Source organism: Schistocerca cancellata, chromosome 10 (assembly GCF_023864275.1).
Source record: "Schistocerca cancellata isolate TAMUIC-IGC-003103 chromosome 10, iqSchCanc2.1, whole genome shotgun sequence".
Classification (NCBI taxonomy): Eukaryota; Metazoa; Arthropoda; class Insecta; order Orthoptera; family Acrididae; genus Schistocerca; species Schistocerca cancellata.
Genome location: NC_064635.1, coordinates 55,870,046 through 55,886,421, shown reverse-complemented (window position 1 = coordinate 55,886,421; position 16,376 = coordinate 55,870,046). Strand labels below are relative to the sequence as shown.

The 16,376-nt window shown below is 42.0% G+C and overlaps 1 protein-coding gene across 1 annotated transcript in view; it reads left to right on the top strand.

Annotated features, from left to right (window-relative positions):
- The first annotated feature begins 1,678 nt into the window (after positions 1-1,678).
- The window catches only part of LOC126106102 (serine/threonine-protein phosphatase 6 regulatory ankyrin repeat subunit C-like), a 62,108-nt gene continuing 47,410 nt past the window's right edge, over positions 1,679-16,376 (top strand). Inside the window, exon 1 of the mRNA XM_049912350.1 lies at positions 1,679-1,684. Within this exon, the coding sequence (XP_049768307.1) occupies positions 1,679-1,684 (6 nt within the window). The remainder of the gene's footprint in view (positions 1,685-16,376) is intronic.

Below are 16,376 nucleotides of genomic sequence, written 5' to 3'. Positions count from 1 at the left end.
CAAAGCCGCTCAACAATCTGCTCCGAATCCCACTGTTGGCTGAAATATACATGGAGCTGGTGGAGGCTGGATCATATGACATTGTGACTCTTTGTGAAGCCTTTTTCTACAATAAGCTTAGAAAACTGAACAAGGAACAATTTGGGGGTAACCTGTCTGATGCTGAAGAGAGAGAGGAATTGGAAAACATATGGAGGTTCGTCGAGGCCGAGCTCAAGCGTTTAGCACGCCTACGTCTGGCGCGAAATGAGGAAATCTTGTTGCAACAAAAGTGGCCGCCTGTCTATGATATCTCCGTGAAAGCTGGAATAGTGCGTCGAGTCACTGGAGAAATGCCACTGTTCGTTCACAGGTCTTTCGGCGAATATTTTCTCGCCAAGTGGTATTTCTCAGATGTCAGCCAAAATGCGTGTGCAACAGTGTACCGTAGTGCACATTCAGGGAGGAGCCTGGAGTTTTTCCTGGAAGTCTTCGATCGCATGGTGAGTCAGGGACGCCACCTGCTGAGCGCAGTGCTGGATGGCGATGAGAGAAGAGTGAGGGCCCTGCTTCGAGAGCGTGGGAGACTGGCAGAGAGGGACACGTGCGGTCGCAATGCACTTCACCTGGCAGCCGCCCAGGGGGTCGAGTCGTCGCTGCTGCGGCTCTTGTGCGAGCACATGACGTCGGCCCTGCCAGAGGAGGATAGACTCATGCACTGGACGCCACTGCAGTATGCAGCCAAAAGAGGCCACTGGGGGGCGGTGGAGGTGCTGCTGCAGGCTGGCGCTGACCTCGACCAGTTGGGCAACATTCAGGTAGGTACGGTATTTGGCATATTTCAGTATAGATCACATAACTAATGAGGAGGTATTGAATAGAACTGGGGAGAAGAGGAGCTTGTGGCACAACCTGACTAGAAGAAGGGATCGGTTGGTAGGACATGTTCTGAGACATCGAGGGATCACCAATTTAGTATTGGAGGTCAGCGTGGAGGGTAAAAATCGTAAGAGGGAGATCAAGAGATGAATACACTAAGCAGACTCAGAAGGATGTAGGTTGCAGTAGGTACTGGGAGATGAAGAAGCTTGCACAGGATAGAGTAGCATGGAGAGCTAGTCTCAGGACTGAAGGCCACAACAACAACAACAACAGTATTTGTGCAAAGTAATATGAATATCCCCCACATTTGCTTTAGGGTCAGATATGGTATCTGCAATAGATTTGCTTCCTTTAGCTAAAGTAAAGTCTTGTATCACTGTTGACTGGGGATCCCTGAGGGTTTTGTAATGTCTACCTCATTTCAGTAGCTGAATTACTTGTAGCTAACGAAATTGGGGCACAGGATCACCTGGTTACTGAAAGATGTCTATTAGTGGGGAGAGGGAGGGGGTCTGAAAAAAAAGGGAATATCATGGCAATGGAAAGTTTATTGAAACTCTGTGTCTCATTTACAGAAAAGTTTGCACAACAGAACCGTCAAAGAAAAATGTCGTTCACTTATAAGCATAGCTTATGGCCCCGCTTAATCCATACTCAGAAGAGCGACAGAGCTTATCAACTACGCAAAAGGAATTCACTTAGTGCACATTTATTTCAGAAGAATCTACACACACGGAGAGAAACTGAACACAACCGAAGTCTTCGTTCAAAATCAATAAAAATGCCCGCGAAGCATTGAACTGTCTCAGTTATACATATGAGGGTAAGTCAATTATTATCCGCAAAGTAGTTATAAAATGTTATTGTAATCAAATAGGAAACTTAGAAGAACATCATTTTTCGACATAGTCTCCTTGCGTTTGAACGCACTTGGTCCATCGTTGTACAAGCTTCCTGATGCCCTCATGAAAGAAGGTTCTCTTTTGAGATGCGAGCCAGGACTGCACCCCTTCTTTCACTGCTTCGTCCGAGGCAAATCGACGGCCCCTTAATGTCTGTTTGAGTGGACCAAACAAGTGATAGTCAGAAGGGGCAAGATCGGGACTATATGGACGATGATCCAGTGCTTCAGATTTGAGTTTATGGAGCGTTTCAGCAGTGTGGGCACCAGTATGCGGACGGACATTGTCGTGCAACAACACAACACCTTTTGACAGCAATCCTCGGCGATTGTTTCGAATTGCCTGGCAGTAAGCATATCACTGCAACGTACATTGTTTATTGTTGTGCCTCTTTCCCCATAATGTTCCAGTACTGAACCTTGTGCGTCCCAAAAAAACCGTAAGCATCAGTTTTCCTGCAGACGATTGGGCCTTGAACTTTTTCTTGTACGACGAATTTGGATGTTTCCATTCCATACTCTGCCGTTTACTCTCCGGCTCGTAATGACGGATCCATGTTCCGTCACCAGTAATAATCCTGTCTAAGAAGTTGTCCCCTTCGTTACCATAGCGATCCAAACGTTGTTCTGCAGATGTCCAAGCGCGTTTGTTTATGCAACTGTGTAAATTGTTTTGGGACCCACCTTGCACAAACTTTATGAAACCCAAGTCTGTTGTGGATGATTTCGTAGGCAGAACCGCGACTAATTTGCAGACGATGTGCCACTTCGTCAACAGTTAATGGACTGTCTAAGAGAATCATTTCACGTGAACGCTCAATGGTTTCTTCATTTGTGTCGGTAAACGGTCGTCCGGCTCCTTCATCGTGCGTAACACTTGTGCGACCATTTCGGAATTTTTCAGTCAATTCGTAGACACTCCGTTGTGACAAAACACTGTTCCCGTATTGTACCAAAAGTCTTCGATAAATTTCGGCCCCTGATACGCCTTCCGACCACAAAAAACGGATAGCTGAACGTTGCTCTTCTTTGGTGCAAATAGACAGCGGAGCAGCCATGATTAACAACACGGCAGCGATAACGAAACTCACCCAGCAGCTTGAAAATTGCAAAGATATAACAACAAATAAACAAAGCATGCGTCATCAACGTAAAACGACAGTACTACCAAAATAAACAAAAATGTAACTAAATTCCGGGTAATAACTGACTTACCCTCGTAATATACACTTGACTGGCCTGCAAAGTAATGGAAAACATAATATGAAAGAGACGTGACTTTCAGAAGACAGAACTGAAATGATTTTAAATGATGTAGCAGAAATAATTACTTCAACCATGGTGCAAAAATGGTTCAAATGGCTCTGAGCCATCAGTCCCCTAGTCCCCTAGAACTACTTAAACCTAACTAACCTAATGACAAGGTCATCAGTCCCCTAGAGCGTAGAACTACTTAAACCTCACTAACCTAAGGACATCACACACATCCATGCCCGAGGCAGGATTCGAACCTGCGACCGTAGCTTTCGCGCGGTTCCAGACTGAAGCGCCTAGAACCGCTCGGCCACACCGGCCGGCTCCATGGTGCAGGGTGTTTCATAATGTTTTGACAATTTCCAATTTAATAACCCATAAACTAATCGCGAAACTAAGTTAAACATTACGCAAGGTGCAACATTAATCCAAATTTACTTATGAAGTACGATACGGGATAAACGACGATCATTCGCGGCTACACAATACTTGAGCTGTTTCATCCAGATTTTGAACACATCTTTCGTAACTACTGGAGGATTTTTCGAAATTTCGTCGTGAATTAGATGTTGTGACTGTTGGAAGCTTCTCGGCTGGTCGTTTGCGCACGTTTTCGGACGGCTGCACGAGGGCCAGTTAACTTTCGATTCGATGCACTGACAGTTTCACGGAAGTTTCTTATCCAGTTCAATATTGTCCCACGAGCGGGAATTGGACATCTCGAAATGCTTACGACAGGCACGTCCCACGGTCACGACAGATTCGCCGCAGAGAAAATAACACCCCGACGCGAACGGACGATGTTGCTGCCACCAGTACGATACGATTACTGATCTGTGTGTGGGATGAAAGTTGACACTCCGCACTGCTAATAAGTTTTTTTTAAGAGGTGGAGCCCCTCCACACCCACACCGGCATGATGGCCAACACGAAAGGTCTACTGCCATCCCTGCATAAGGGTTAGTTTTCACTAGAGTGATGTCTCGCAGGATGTGGGTACTGAGATGTTTGCGTACGTCTGGTGAAGGTTAACCATTAATACGCTCTCATCTGGAGTTAGATCTGGTCGAAAGTTGAACGAAGGCTAGTGCTTTGAAGGGCAGAGGGGAAAAAGTGTCAAGGCAAGAGCCAAGGGGGAAAAAAACCTCTGCGTTAGTTGTGTCTGGTTGTAAGAGCAGTAGCGGTTTTGTTGCTGCATGCGACAGGTCATGCTTTGTTAAAGTGCGCGTCATTTACGACGGCGGCCGAGTTCAGGTTCGTTCTGGACAACACAGTCAGCCAATGAACAGAGAACGACGTTGCCAGAGCTCGACTGCAGTGCAGAGCACGGACGAGTGTCTTCAGTTTTAGAAACGGTCAGTCATAAATAAAGCAATGTCTTGATAGCAGACTTTGTTTCATAGAAAGTTTGGAAACAGCATTCTTTATACCAGTTGCTTCATATTCTATTAATTAACCAAACCAAACAAGCAATAAGTCTCCTAATTCAGGCGATAGCAAGGAAAGGTGTTTGTATCATTCTCACTAACCGCTTTTTCGCAATAAAGAACAGCGGTAATTGTTTATTTCCTATTGTACTTCGACGAAACGTGAGTAAAAAATGGTTCAAATGGCTCTGAGCACTATGGGACTTAACATCTATGGTCATCAGTCCCCTAGAACTTAGAACTACTTAAACCTAACTAACCTAAGGACATCACACAACACCCAGTCATCACGGAAACGTGAGTAATTCATAGTCATACCAACAGTGTTTGTCGGTATTTTGCGTGACATTTTACAGTCCTCCGGGAGTTCTATCAAATGACAAGCTGCGTTAGCGCAATGGTTAAAATGAGCGGCTGTTAAGCGAAAGGTTTTGAGTTCCAACTTTATTCAGTGCTTAATATTTTCTTTATTTAGAAACAATACTGAAGTGTCTTATTTCATGAATTTTATTCGTTTGAATGTAATTTTTGGAAATTTCTAGTGGCAACTAAAATCGACCATACAGAAAGTATACGCTATGGACTTTTACCTCTGCAAGCTCTTCAAAATTTCGTGCAATGGTTTACTACCTCTAATGCTGCACAATAACTGCGTTGAACATCGAAACAAAATTAATTCATTTATGGGGGAAGGTATCAGTCAAGAAGATGTGTAAAAATCAAATTTTTGGGCCAAGTAGTTTTTGTTAAATCGAATAATAAAGTGTGTCAAAGCAGTCGAAACACCATGTGTCTGCACAGGCGAGCAGTGCAGTGATGACAAAATCGCGCACAGCGCGTAATGCGGGGAGCACGTCTCTGTAGCAGCGAAAGGGTTAATGCGGCCGTGGTGGCTACACTTCATAAACTGCGCGCTCCCCCCTAAACGTAAGTTTGCGAACTATACTATGGCGCTGCTTCTCTTGGCGCGTACAACTGGCAACGCAGCAATCTCCCGCGTCTGGGCGGGCATGCGCGAACCGCCAAGATAAAAGAATTGAACTATAGTAGTGGGTACCATGCAGGTCGATGCCTTTGACGTTGTGCGGTGCTGTTACTCGGCGGCTGCCGCTGCGTGCCAGTTTTGGTTTCTCGGTCAGCGTCAGCATTTCTGTAACAGTTAAGTGCGTCATCGTTTTGTGTCCGATAGGTCATATATCAGATTCACAGTCTACGGTGATGTTGGCGCTTTGTTTGTGCGTCATTTTGCGAGCTTGCGTATCTCCCTGCTGTAGCCTGTTGGTCGGCTTTAATAGCAGCTGGCATATCCATTCAACGTTGCTTATATGCAGCGGCTTGTCGACGTCTGTCTCTTGTGGGTGTACGTTAGCTTGCCATAGGCTGTTATAACCCTAGCTAGTAGTGTCTTTGGCCGCTTATGCTTCCACCGTCATTGTATCTGGTTAATTCGCGTTATTCGATTTGAAATCGTCAAAAAACATTGGTTGGTTGGTTGCACGGTTGATGTGTGGGAGGGGACTAAACAGCACGGTCATCGGTCCCAGCGTCAAAACATTGTGAAACGCCTTGTATGAGGAGAGGTGGTATTCACACACACACAGGAGCTAATGCGTGCACTTGGCATGCCAACAAGCAAGACTTGGTAACATAAGATTCGCTGTAATAAACTGCCGCTCCCAAATAGCGAAAGACTTGAAATAACAAGGATAAAAGTCACGAATAATCGGTTAAGTAACATGTAACATTATTATGACGCTTCTTAAGTTCAGACAGTGCCAGTTTCGGTTAATTTCAAACAACGAAGAGGAAACGTACCATCCGTCACAGCACCCGAGTTGGATCCCCTAAGCCGTCCACACCAGTATCCAAACCTGAACGTCTTCTCCACCGAACTAGTATCCCAGAACGCTTTTCTCAAAGTCATCTCTCTAGATCCGATATAATGAAATTTTCTTTAAATATTTGAGTTTCGTCTTTATCTACAATAATGATGGAAACAGAAGAAGTGAATTAAAGTTTTTGCTCTGGGCAGGACTTCAACCCACGTTTCCTTACTTAGTAGGCAAGTATGCTATCCATTACACCACCACACAATTACAATTTACAGATCTACATGGACTGCTTTAGTCCAATGTAACACAATCCTAAATTAGCTTCTTCAACTTATTTTCCCCTTCTTAGATCGCAGATAAAGATGGGACACAAATTTCTCAAGGAAAATTTAATTACATCAGATCTATAGATCATCCACACCTGAGGTACAGGCAGGATTTTCCCATTACGTCCAACGCTGGGCTGCTATTCCAGTATTGGAGAGCCTCAGCAATAGTGACGATCTAAGAAGGGGAAGGTAAACTGAAGATGTGAGTTGAAGTTTATGTTGGGGTGGTGCGTGCAGCTCTGTTAGCTACACTCAAGCGCCAAAGAAACGTATAGGCATGCGTCTTCAGATACAGAGATATGTAAACAGGCAAAATACGGCGCTGCGGGCTGCAACGCCTATATAAGACAACAAGTGTCTGGCGCAGTTGTTAGATTGGTTGCTGCTGCTACGATGGGAGGTTATCAACATTTAATTGAGTTTGAACGTGGTGTTATTGTCGGCGCACGAGCGATGGGACACAGAATCTCCGAGACAGCGATGAAGTGGCGATTTTCCTATACAACCAATACACGAGTGTAACGTGAATATCAGGAATCCGGTAAAACGTCAAATCTCCAACATCGCAGAGGCTGGAAAAAGATCCTGCACGAACGAGACCAACGACGACTGAAGTGAATCGTTCAACGTGACAGAAGCGCACCCCTTCAGCAAATTGCTGCAGATTTCAATGCTGCACCATCAACAAATCTCAGCGTGTGAACCATTCAACGAAACATCATCAATATGGGCTTTAGGAGCCGAAGGCCCACTCGTGTACCTGCACGACAGGAAGCTTTACGCCTCTCCTGCGCCCGTCAACACCGTCATTGGAGTATTGGTAACTGGAAACATGTTGCCTGGTCGAACGAGTCTCGTTTCAAATTGCAGCGAGCGGATGGATACGGGCATGGAAACAACCTCATGAATCCATGGGTCCTCCATGGCAGCAGAGGACTGTTCAGACTGGTGTATGCTCTGTAATGGTGTGTGGCGTGTGCAGTTGGAGTGATATGGGACGACTGATACGTCTGGATACGACTCTGTCAGCTAACACGTACGTAAGCATCCTGTCTGATCACGTACATCAATTCATGTCCATTGTGCATTCCGACGGACTTGTGCAATTCCAGCAGGAAAATGTCACACCCCACACGTCCCGAATTGCTACAGAGTTTAAACACTTCTGCTGACCACCAAACACCCAGACATGAACATTATTGAGCACATCTGAGCTGCCTTGCTGTTCAGAAGAGATCTTCACCCCCTCGTAGTATTACGGATTTATGGACAGCCCTGCAGGATTCATGGTGTCAGTTCCCTCCAGCACTACTTCAGACATTAGTCGAGTCCACGCCACGTCGCGTTGCAGCACTTCTGCGTGCTCGAAAGGGCCCTATGCGATATTAGGCGGGTGTACCAGTTTCTTTGGCTTTTTGGTGTATAATGCTGTGGTGGTGTTATGTCTGACGTACCTCCCTTGAGCAAGTAGCCCCGGGTTCAGGTCCTGGACATAGCACAAATTTTAATTCATTTCTTGCGCTTCCATCATTTGTCTCTCTAATTCTGAAGTCTCGCCAGGTTGTAGACACACGGCTGACGACATGGATCTGGCCTGGAGTCGAGCTCGGGTAGCCAAATGGTAAGGCGATCGCTCGCGATAAGCGGGAGATCCGGGTTCGTGGCCGGTCCGCACAAATTTTCACTGTCGTCATTCCATTATACAGTCCATATTCACAACTGTGAAATCATTTAATGTATTTCGTAATGACGGCAGTCGCCGCAGTGGCTGTTCCTTCGGACATGCACGTACGTCCAAAGGAATTCTGCATCCTAATTCAAAATAACATAGGCACTGCAATATCGTAAAAACGAAACCGTTCTCCTATTACATAGGTAATTTCCACATTACCCGTTTCGCTAAAGTGGAAATGAGATCTCTGTGGGAACAAGAGCAAGGTTTTTGTACGCATAATTAACATGATATTATTTATTTATTTTTCGGTATCTACAGAATCAAGTTAATACGATCAAACAATCAACAAATTAGTTCATAGAATCAACCACCAATCAATTAAAATATACTAATATGGATGTGGTGTCTGTTCTTTCGGATATGACCTGCAGCTGTCTAGGACGAAATTATAATTATGTATTAATACCTGCAGCTGCTGACGGACGTTGATATACATCAACGGGGACAGGTCAAAATGAGTGCCCCGATCGGGACTCGAAACCGGGTTCTCTTGCTTAGATGGCAGACGCTCTGTCCATCTTTTTTTTTTTTTTTAATCTCATTTTGTTCGCTTCATCTGCTCGGGTCGGACGTCGTAGGACATCCGTTTAAGTTCGTTGTTGATCCATTAACTCAGTTTTTTATTACAGAGGGTAACTAAACCCTGTAATATTGGTACTTTAATTTTGTATGCTGATGTGTAAGGTTGTAACTTTAATTTGGTATGCTGATGTCGGTGCTAGTTGACAATGAAAGTGGGTTAAAAGCCGTGATCTGTCTAGGGACGTTAACCGTGGATTACTGGGCAACTGTTTCATCAGATATTTAGCAGACTAACATTAATGATAATCTTTTAATAGTCATACAAAACCGGTAAAATATATATATAAAAAGGAGAATTTAAATAAAAAGAAAGAAATCAGTTTATACTTGGAAATTTATTTTAAGATTGTTCATTGAAATTTCAGCATATTATACGTGAGTTATAACTGAGCTGGTGCCTTATTTACGATTGAAAAGAATGTGGGATTGTAATCTTACGGAACACATAAATATGGAGCCAAGATTTGGGAAACTGCATACAACATTCCATTCATAAAATAACACACGAAGAACATTGAAACATAAGCAAGAAGAAATTAACCACAACCAACAGATTCAGTTTTTACCCAAAGAAATTACGTTCATATCACAATCCTGTCCGTCATGTAATTACCACACACTGGTATACTAAATTCATATTAACTCTTTGTGAAGTCTTCGCAAAAAGAATAGCTGAGGGCTACTTTGATGATTACACCACATGCTCCACGTGGTCAACTTGGTTTACACAAAGCGTACAACTCCACAATAATTTTGATAATTAAAATACATTAGATCGAAAAGCAATTGACAAAAGAAAAACCTTGAACTGGTTACTAACGTCTTACTATTAACCTGATGGGTCAAACAGTTATATAAGCACGTGATACTGGTCTCGCAAAGTACACCCCACGTGGGTTGAACATAAAGAAAAGCATAAAGAAAAGTTGCTATATTAAAAAAATATTCTCAAGACGAGACGTTATAATCTCACGCACATTCGGATTTAAGATTGATGAACTTAGTTAGAGTTACTGATCAACACGTGGTTCCACTTTACTCACAAAGTAGTAACAAAGCAACTACCGAAAAATAATCTGAACTTCACACGATAATTACACTGCGCTGCAATTTAAGATAACATCGGATATTTTAGACCTAAACCCGAAATAAAAGTGATTAAATTTTCAGGTAGGCTGAACTTAAGAAATCCATTGTCCTACGGACTTAACAGACACGCGCTTAGCTGGAGATCTTACCACTTCAGACGCTCGCCACGGCCACACTGCAACTGCCCTACTTCTGAGCGTGCTTCCTGAGGGGTGGCTCACAAAGACCAACGGAAGTGGCCAGAGGGGCAGCTTCCTATACCAACATGACAACGGACGGACAGGACCATACTAAGAATAGAAACCTCTTTGCTTTTAGGAAGCGTAGCTACCTGTTCCGACGTTGGTCCTACTGTTCTCTAGCAGACAGCCTTGTCTGCTACCCTCAAGCATGCAACTAGAAATACATATGCTCATTCATCCTCTCACACAAAAGGGAAGGGGGATGACAGTATCTTATCATATACAGTATATAAAAGAAAGCGGATGTAGGTTCCGTATGAGACTGTGTGACATGAATTACATGTAAGAATTACATATAAACTGTGCTTTAAAGTGTAGTAGTGTGACAGATCGTTCTTGTTTATGTGTAAAAGTAACATGTTCCACTGCTCAGTCTCCTCCCAGATAGTCAGAAACGGCACAGTACATTTAGAAGAGGAATTTATTCCATAAATGTCAACAGATTTAAGAAATTAAACATGAAAGGAATCCAACAGAGACCTTTCATAACCCCAACGCTCCGGGAAAAGACTGTGCAGGGAATTTTCTGGCCATGCTAGGACATTCCCAAGCAGGCTTCTCACACCCTACTTAAACCAAAAGTGTAAAAGAAAAGGCAAAAGGACACCAGCTACTTGCTAAAACACAATAATTTCAACACATCTTTAGAATCTACCAATTTCAAACAGAAAAAAAAACACAATCTGTGACACCTATTTAAAAGGTAGTGTAGACCTAATTCGGTCAGCAAGAAAAAACAATGGTTCCTGTGTCATTAATATGAAAACAATTTCTGGTTGTTACCCTTATGGAGTTCACCAGTATTTGCTCATTGCAAGAGCCAACTGATCACAGGAAAATTTATGACTGTTTATTAACAAGCAAAATTTATGAAAATAGCAAATGTGCCACAGCAATTAAAAAAAAGAACTTCAAATAACATCGGTATTAAAAAGCAGAACATAACAATGCACAATCTGCAAAAGCAACAAAATGATAAGAGAAAAAACATGTTTTACAAAGTGGTTATCGCAAAAAAATTCTATATCGTATAAAACTAATAATTTGTAGAATTAAAATAACTATGTGGCACTCATTTAATCACTCTACTATATTTCAATTAGCTAGCAAACAATGAGCACTGTGTCATTATACTGAAACTACAATAATTATGTGATTGTTACCCTTAAGGGGTTCCTCACAGTAAATATGCCCCATGCAAAGGCTAATCGATCACAGTTCAATGAGAATAAAAAGCTATCTGACTGATCAACGAAGCAATGCCACAGCAATGAATTTACGAAACAAAATATCACAAATCTAATACATCACACAAAAACAAACATTGATAAATAAAACAGTACAATAGTCAACATCTAAAACAAAAAAAAACACCTATAAATAAAACACCTGCAAAACACAAGATTCAAAGTCTAAAAAAGATAAATAGAACACCTGCAAAATACAAGAGTCAGTCTAATAAACACCAATAAATCGAACTCCTGCAAAACACACGAGTCAGAGTTTCTCTGACAGAAACACACGTATATGCACTGGACTAAGAACCGTATAATCAATGTTCACTGACACACTCAGTAGTTCCACTGTTCCGAGGCACAATATAAGGGAAAGGGGGGGGTTCGTCGCCGCAGCTGTCAGTAGGGATTTTTGTCCATCTGTTGCGTGCGATCCCGCCGTCTCTGCCCTCTCATGAAGTTTCTCTCGTGTCACGTACATCTCGATTTGGTTCCATGTTTGTATTGTCAAATTCGTGCGGTATCCTCGTTTGATACGCTAGGTTGATATTCTCGGGCAAGGATGACACTTAATGGCTCTTCTTTTGTGCCACCCTTAGCGACCAGAGAACATCGAACCAAGATTTACTGTCGCTTGACAGTAGGCATCCATCAGGAAATGTCGATAGGCGTCGTTGACGTCTGCAAGTTTCTCTGGGCAGTACCTGTCAAAAGGCTCCACGCCCCTTGTGTTGTTTCACCGCGGCCGTCCCGTCACGGTCGCGTGCGTGTGGTGCGTTGCCAGCAGATGGATTTCCGCGCGGTGGACCGCTCGCCCATCTCAGGTCATCGCCTCGAGGAAAGGTCGCCCGGGGCGGCCGCCCATTAGCTCCAGGTACACGGGAAAGTGTTTGCCGCGTACCTTCTTTTGTTGTCGGCCGCGCTCCCAAAGTGGCCTGGCTGACAGCGTGTCCTGCTGGGAAACCCGCCAGTTTACAACTAGTCCGGCTGCTCCCGCTGTCTCTTAAGAGTTTTGCCGGTTCGCTTTCACGTTCTCAACTGCATTCACAGAAATTTTTCATCATCCTTACGTGATTACACAATGTCATACATAATACCACTTAGTATTGTCTTTCACAATTTTTTAAGAACAAAGTGAGACTTAATATTTTTTTAAATAAAAAAATTAGATGAATCGACAATATAAAATAAAATTTAAATGACTTGACAATGTAAAAAAAAATAAAAGTGAAATGACTTGACAGTATAAAAATAAAAATTTAAATGAACTGACAATATAATATTTAAATCCACATCACTAATGTGGTTCACTTACGTTTTAATAAATCAAATGCTATTTATTAATTCACTAAAATGAATAGGATTATGCCTTGTGCAAGTATAGGTCAGGACAGCATAGGGTTCACATGTTATTTACACACACATACATGCACACCTGTTGTCTATTCTACAAACTAACTACCCATAAACATGCATTACTCAATATTCTACTTCTATCCACTACTAGTTAACCCAATAAGCTACTTCAAAGCTATTTCAACACCGTGTATATACCACTACAACATTGTTCTAATTCGTCCTCTTCTTGACGCTCGCGGCATACGTCTTGTCACATGATAAATATGGAGAACTTTCCTTAAACATACACATTAAAAAGAACAATGGTTATTTACACGCCAAAACATTTATACCAGTTCGCACACCTGAAAAGAGACTCGCAATTATACATTTATCATACTCATATTCACACATAAAACAGTAAGAAAATTTCACCTAAAATTACGTTATCACAACAATTAATCACGCAGATGACTCTGAGAAGGTTAAAAATATTTGCATTATACAGGTTATATTACATTTTCTTACCCATTTTGCTGCGATTTCGTTCCTTCTTTACGTTACCTTTCGCTTCCAAATCAGTTATTTCGCCTGTGGTGGTTATTCTGGATTCATTTCTCATGAATGGCAAAATTGTGGTCACCTCTATTCTGTAAAACAGTATCATCTTAACATATTGAACTTACAACAGACACAAAAGATCCGAATCCTCCTGTAGTTTAAATGACAAATGTTTTGCTTTATCCTTATTACCTTAAACCAAGCTTTTCTTCGTTCCCATAATCAAAATTATTTAATCATCCTCTACCTTCAAGAGGGAAATTTCCTCAGTACCAATCATATAGGCTGCAGTGCATCCTGCACCAGCGAAAACAGTAAGCTGTAATGCTCATAGCATCAGCAAAACACATAAACGTCGCTTTTCTAGGACAAGTATTAACGCAGAATAATTTTTTTTTTTTAGGCTTTGGCTCAACATCAATCGAGACTACAAAAAGGATCCATATTTCCGTTCCATTCTCCATTTGCTGAAAAGCTGCTCGTATTTGACTACCACAATAATATTTCAGAGCCACGTAAATTACACAAACCACAATTCTTCTTTCACCTTGAAGGGAATCAATATACTTACGAAATCCACAGACAGCACTTTACGTACTAAGCTATAAAGAACAAAAAAAACATATATCATCAATATTAACATATCGTCGCATATTGGAAGCCAATGGTTCAACAATCGTATTATCGCATCCTGTTTTCAAGATTCCAAATTTACTCATTCCTTTCTCAGAGTTCTCCTACCTTAAAATATTCATACAGCACGCATACTATAGTAAGAGATCCTCATTTATACTGACAGATATAGAATAGTAATAGATAGATAGTAGCACTGAAAGCAGAAAATCGGAAACAAGGCTACTAACAGCTGGGGACCTGGGTTTGCCAGACCCATAATACCCACAGATCGGATATTCCCCTGAGTTTCATCTTAACATGTATTTGTCTCTTGTCCTCCGCCCCAGTCTGCTTCAATCGTTCTACTTGCTGTTCCAGCGCATGAATCGCTAGACTGTTGTCCGCTATTGTGTTGCTAACGGACGTGGGACAATGCGTTTCCGCTTCTTGGACCCTCGAAAGTACCTGCTGGTGTTCCCTTTGGCATTCTTCCCTCAGCTCTTGGAAACTCCTAAGTAGCCGTTCTTCGCTTTCTTCAGACTGGGCATCGCCACTACGCCTGGCCCGTTCCAAGGCTTGCAGACTGTCATCGATTTGTTCAAATGCACAGCCCAACTCCTTCATAATATCACCCTTCACTTCACTTGCCAGACCGCTCATTCTTTGTGCGACACCATCGGACACTCTCTGCATCGACCCGCCAACCTTATTTGTCTGCTGTATTAGTTTTTCGTCTATTTGCTCGCCTAGCTCGCGGATCGATTTTTCAGATTTCTGCGTCATTTGTTCGCCTAGCTCTCGGATCGATTTTTCGGATGATTCTTTTTGTTCTCGGAACGATGTTTTAGATTTCTGCGTCATTTGATCGCCTAGCTCTCAGATCGATTTTTCACATTTCTGGGTCATTTGTTCCCCTAGCTCGCGGATCGATTTTTCAAAGCTCTGCGTCATTTGTTCCCCTAGCTCGCGGATCGATTTTTCAAATGATTCTGTTTGTTCTCGGAACAATTTTTCTGATTTCTGCATCATTTGTTCCCCTAGCTCGCGGATCGATTTTTCTGTGTTTTCTTTGTCTTGTTTCAATAAGGCTTTCATGAGTTCTGCCAATTCAATTTGGTTAGTTAGAGGCAAATTAATTTCTGGCTCTGATGTGAGCCCGTTCGTGCTGATTTGCATTTCGTCTGAAGTATTCCCCATTGCATTTTCGGAACCGCCTGACGCGTTAATATTGGAAATCAAATTATCCCCTTGGTCCATGTTGCTTAAGTTGTCGGACCGCTTACTTTTAGTTTGGTTACGTGTCTGCATTAGTGCAATTTATAACCGGTATGCGACACACTAATCAAAATAAATGTGTCCCACAAAAATTACGACAGTCACACGAAAGATACCCAACCTAGTACACACTTTTTCACACGCAAAACAAATTTTTATCTTTGATCGAAACAGTGGAATTTCCAAGCGAGAATAAAAAACACACAGACATATAAAACACACAAATATAAAAAACAAAACAAGACAAACAACGCAACGCCGATCAACAACGCCGTGAACCTTTTGAAAGACTGCTCGGAAACAACGCAGAAGTTGTTTGAGCGCTGTAGGGGAAAAAAATTAAGATTATAACACGCTCGCAATCTAACATTTCAGAGATTCCAGAGTCTAGCGGAATCACAGAACAGGGTCGCCATGTGTAATATTGTAACTCTAATTTGGTATGCTGATGTGTAAGGTTGTAACTTTAATTTGGTATGCTGATGTCGGTGCTAGTTGACAATGAAAGTGGGTTAAAAGCTGTGATCTGTCTAGGGACGTTAACCGTGGATTACTGGGCAACTGTTTCATCAGATATTTAGCAGACTAACATTAATGATAATCTTTTAATAGTCATACAAAACCGGTAAAATATATATATAAAAAGGAGAATTTAAATAAAAAGAAAGAAATCAGTTTATACTTGGAAATTTATTTTAAGATTGTTCATTGAAATTTCAGCATATTATACGTGAGTTATAACTGAGCTGGTGCCTTATTTACGATTGAAAAGAATGTGGGATTGTAATCTTACGGAACACATAAATATGGAGCCAAGATTTGGGAAACTGCATACAACACTCCATTCATAAAATAACACACGAAGAACATTGAAACATAAGCAAGAAGAAATTAACCACAACCAACAGATTCAGTTTTTACCCAAAGAAATTACGTTCATATCACAATCCTGTCCGTCATGTAATTACCACACACTGGTATACTAAATTCATATTAACTCTTTGTGAAGTCTTCGCAAAAAGAATAGCTGAGGGCTACTTTGATGATTACACCACATGCTCCACGTGGTCAACTTGGTTTACACAAAGCGTACAACTCCA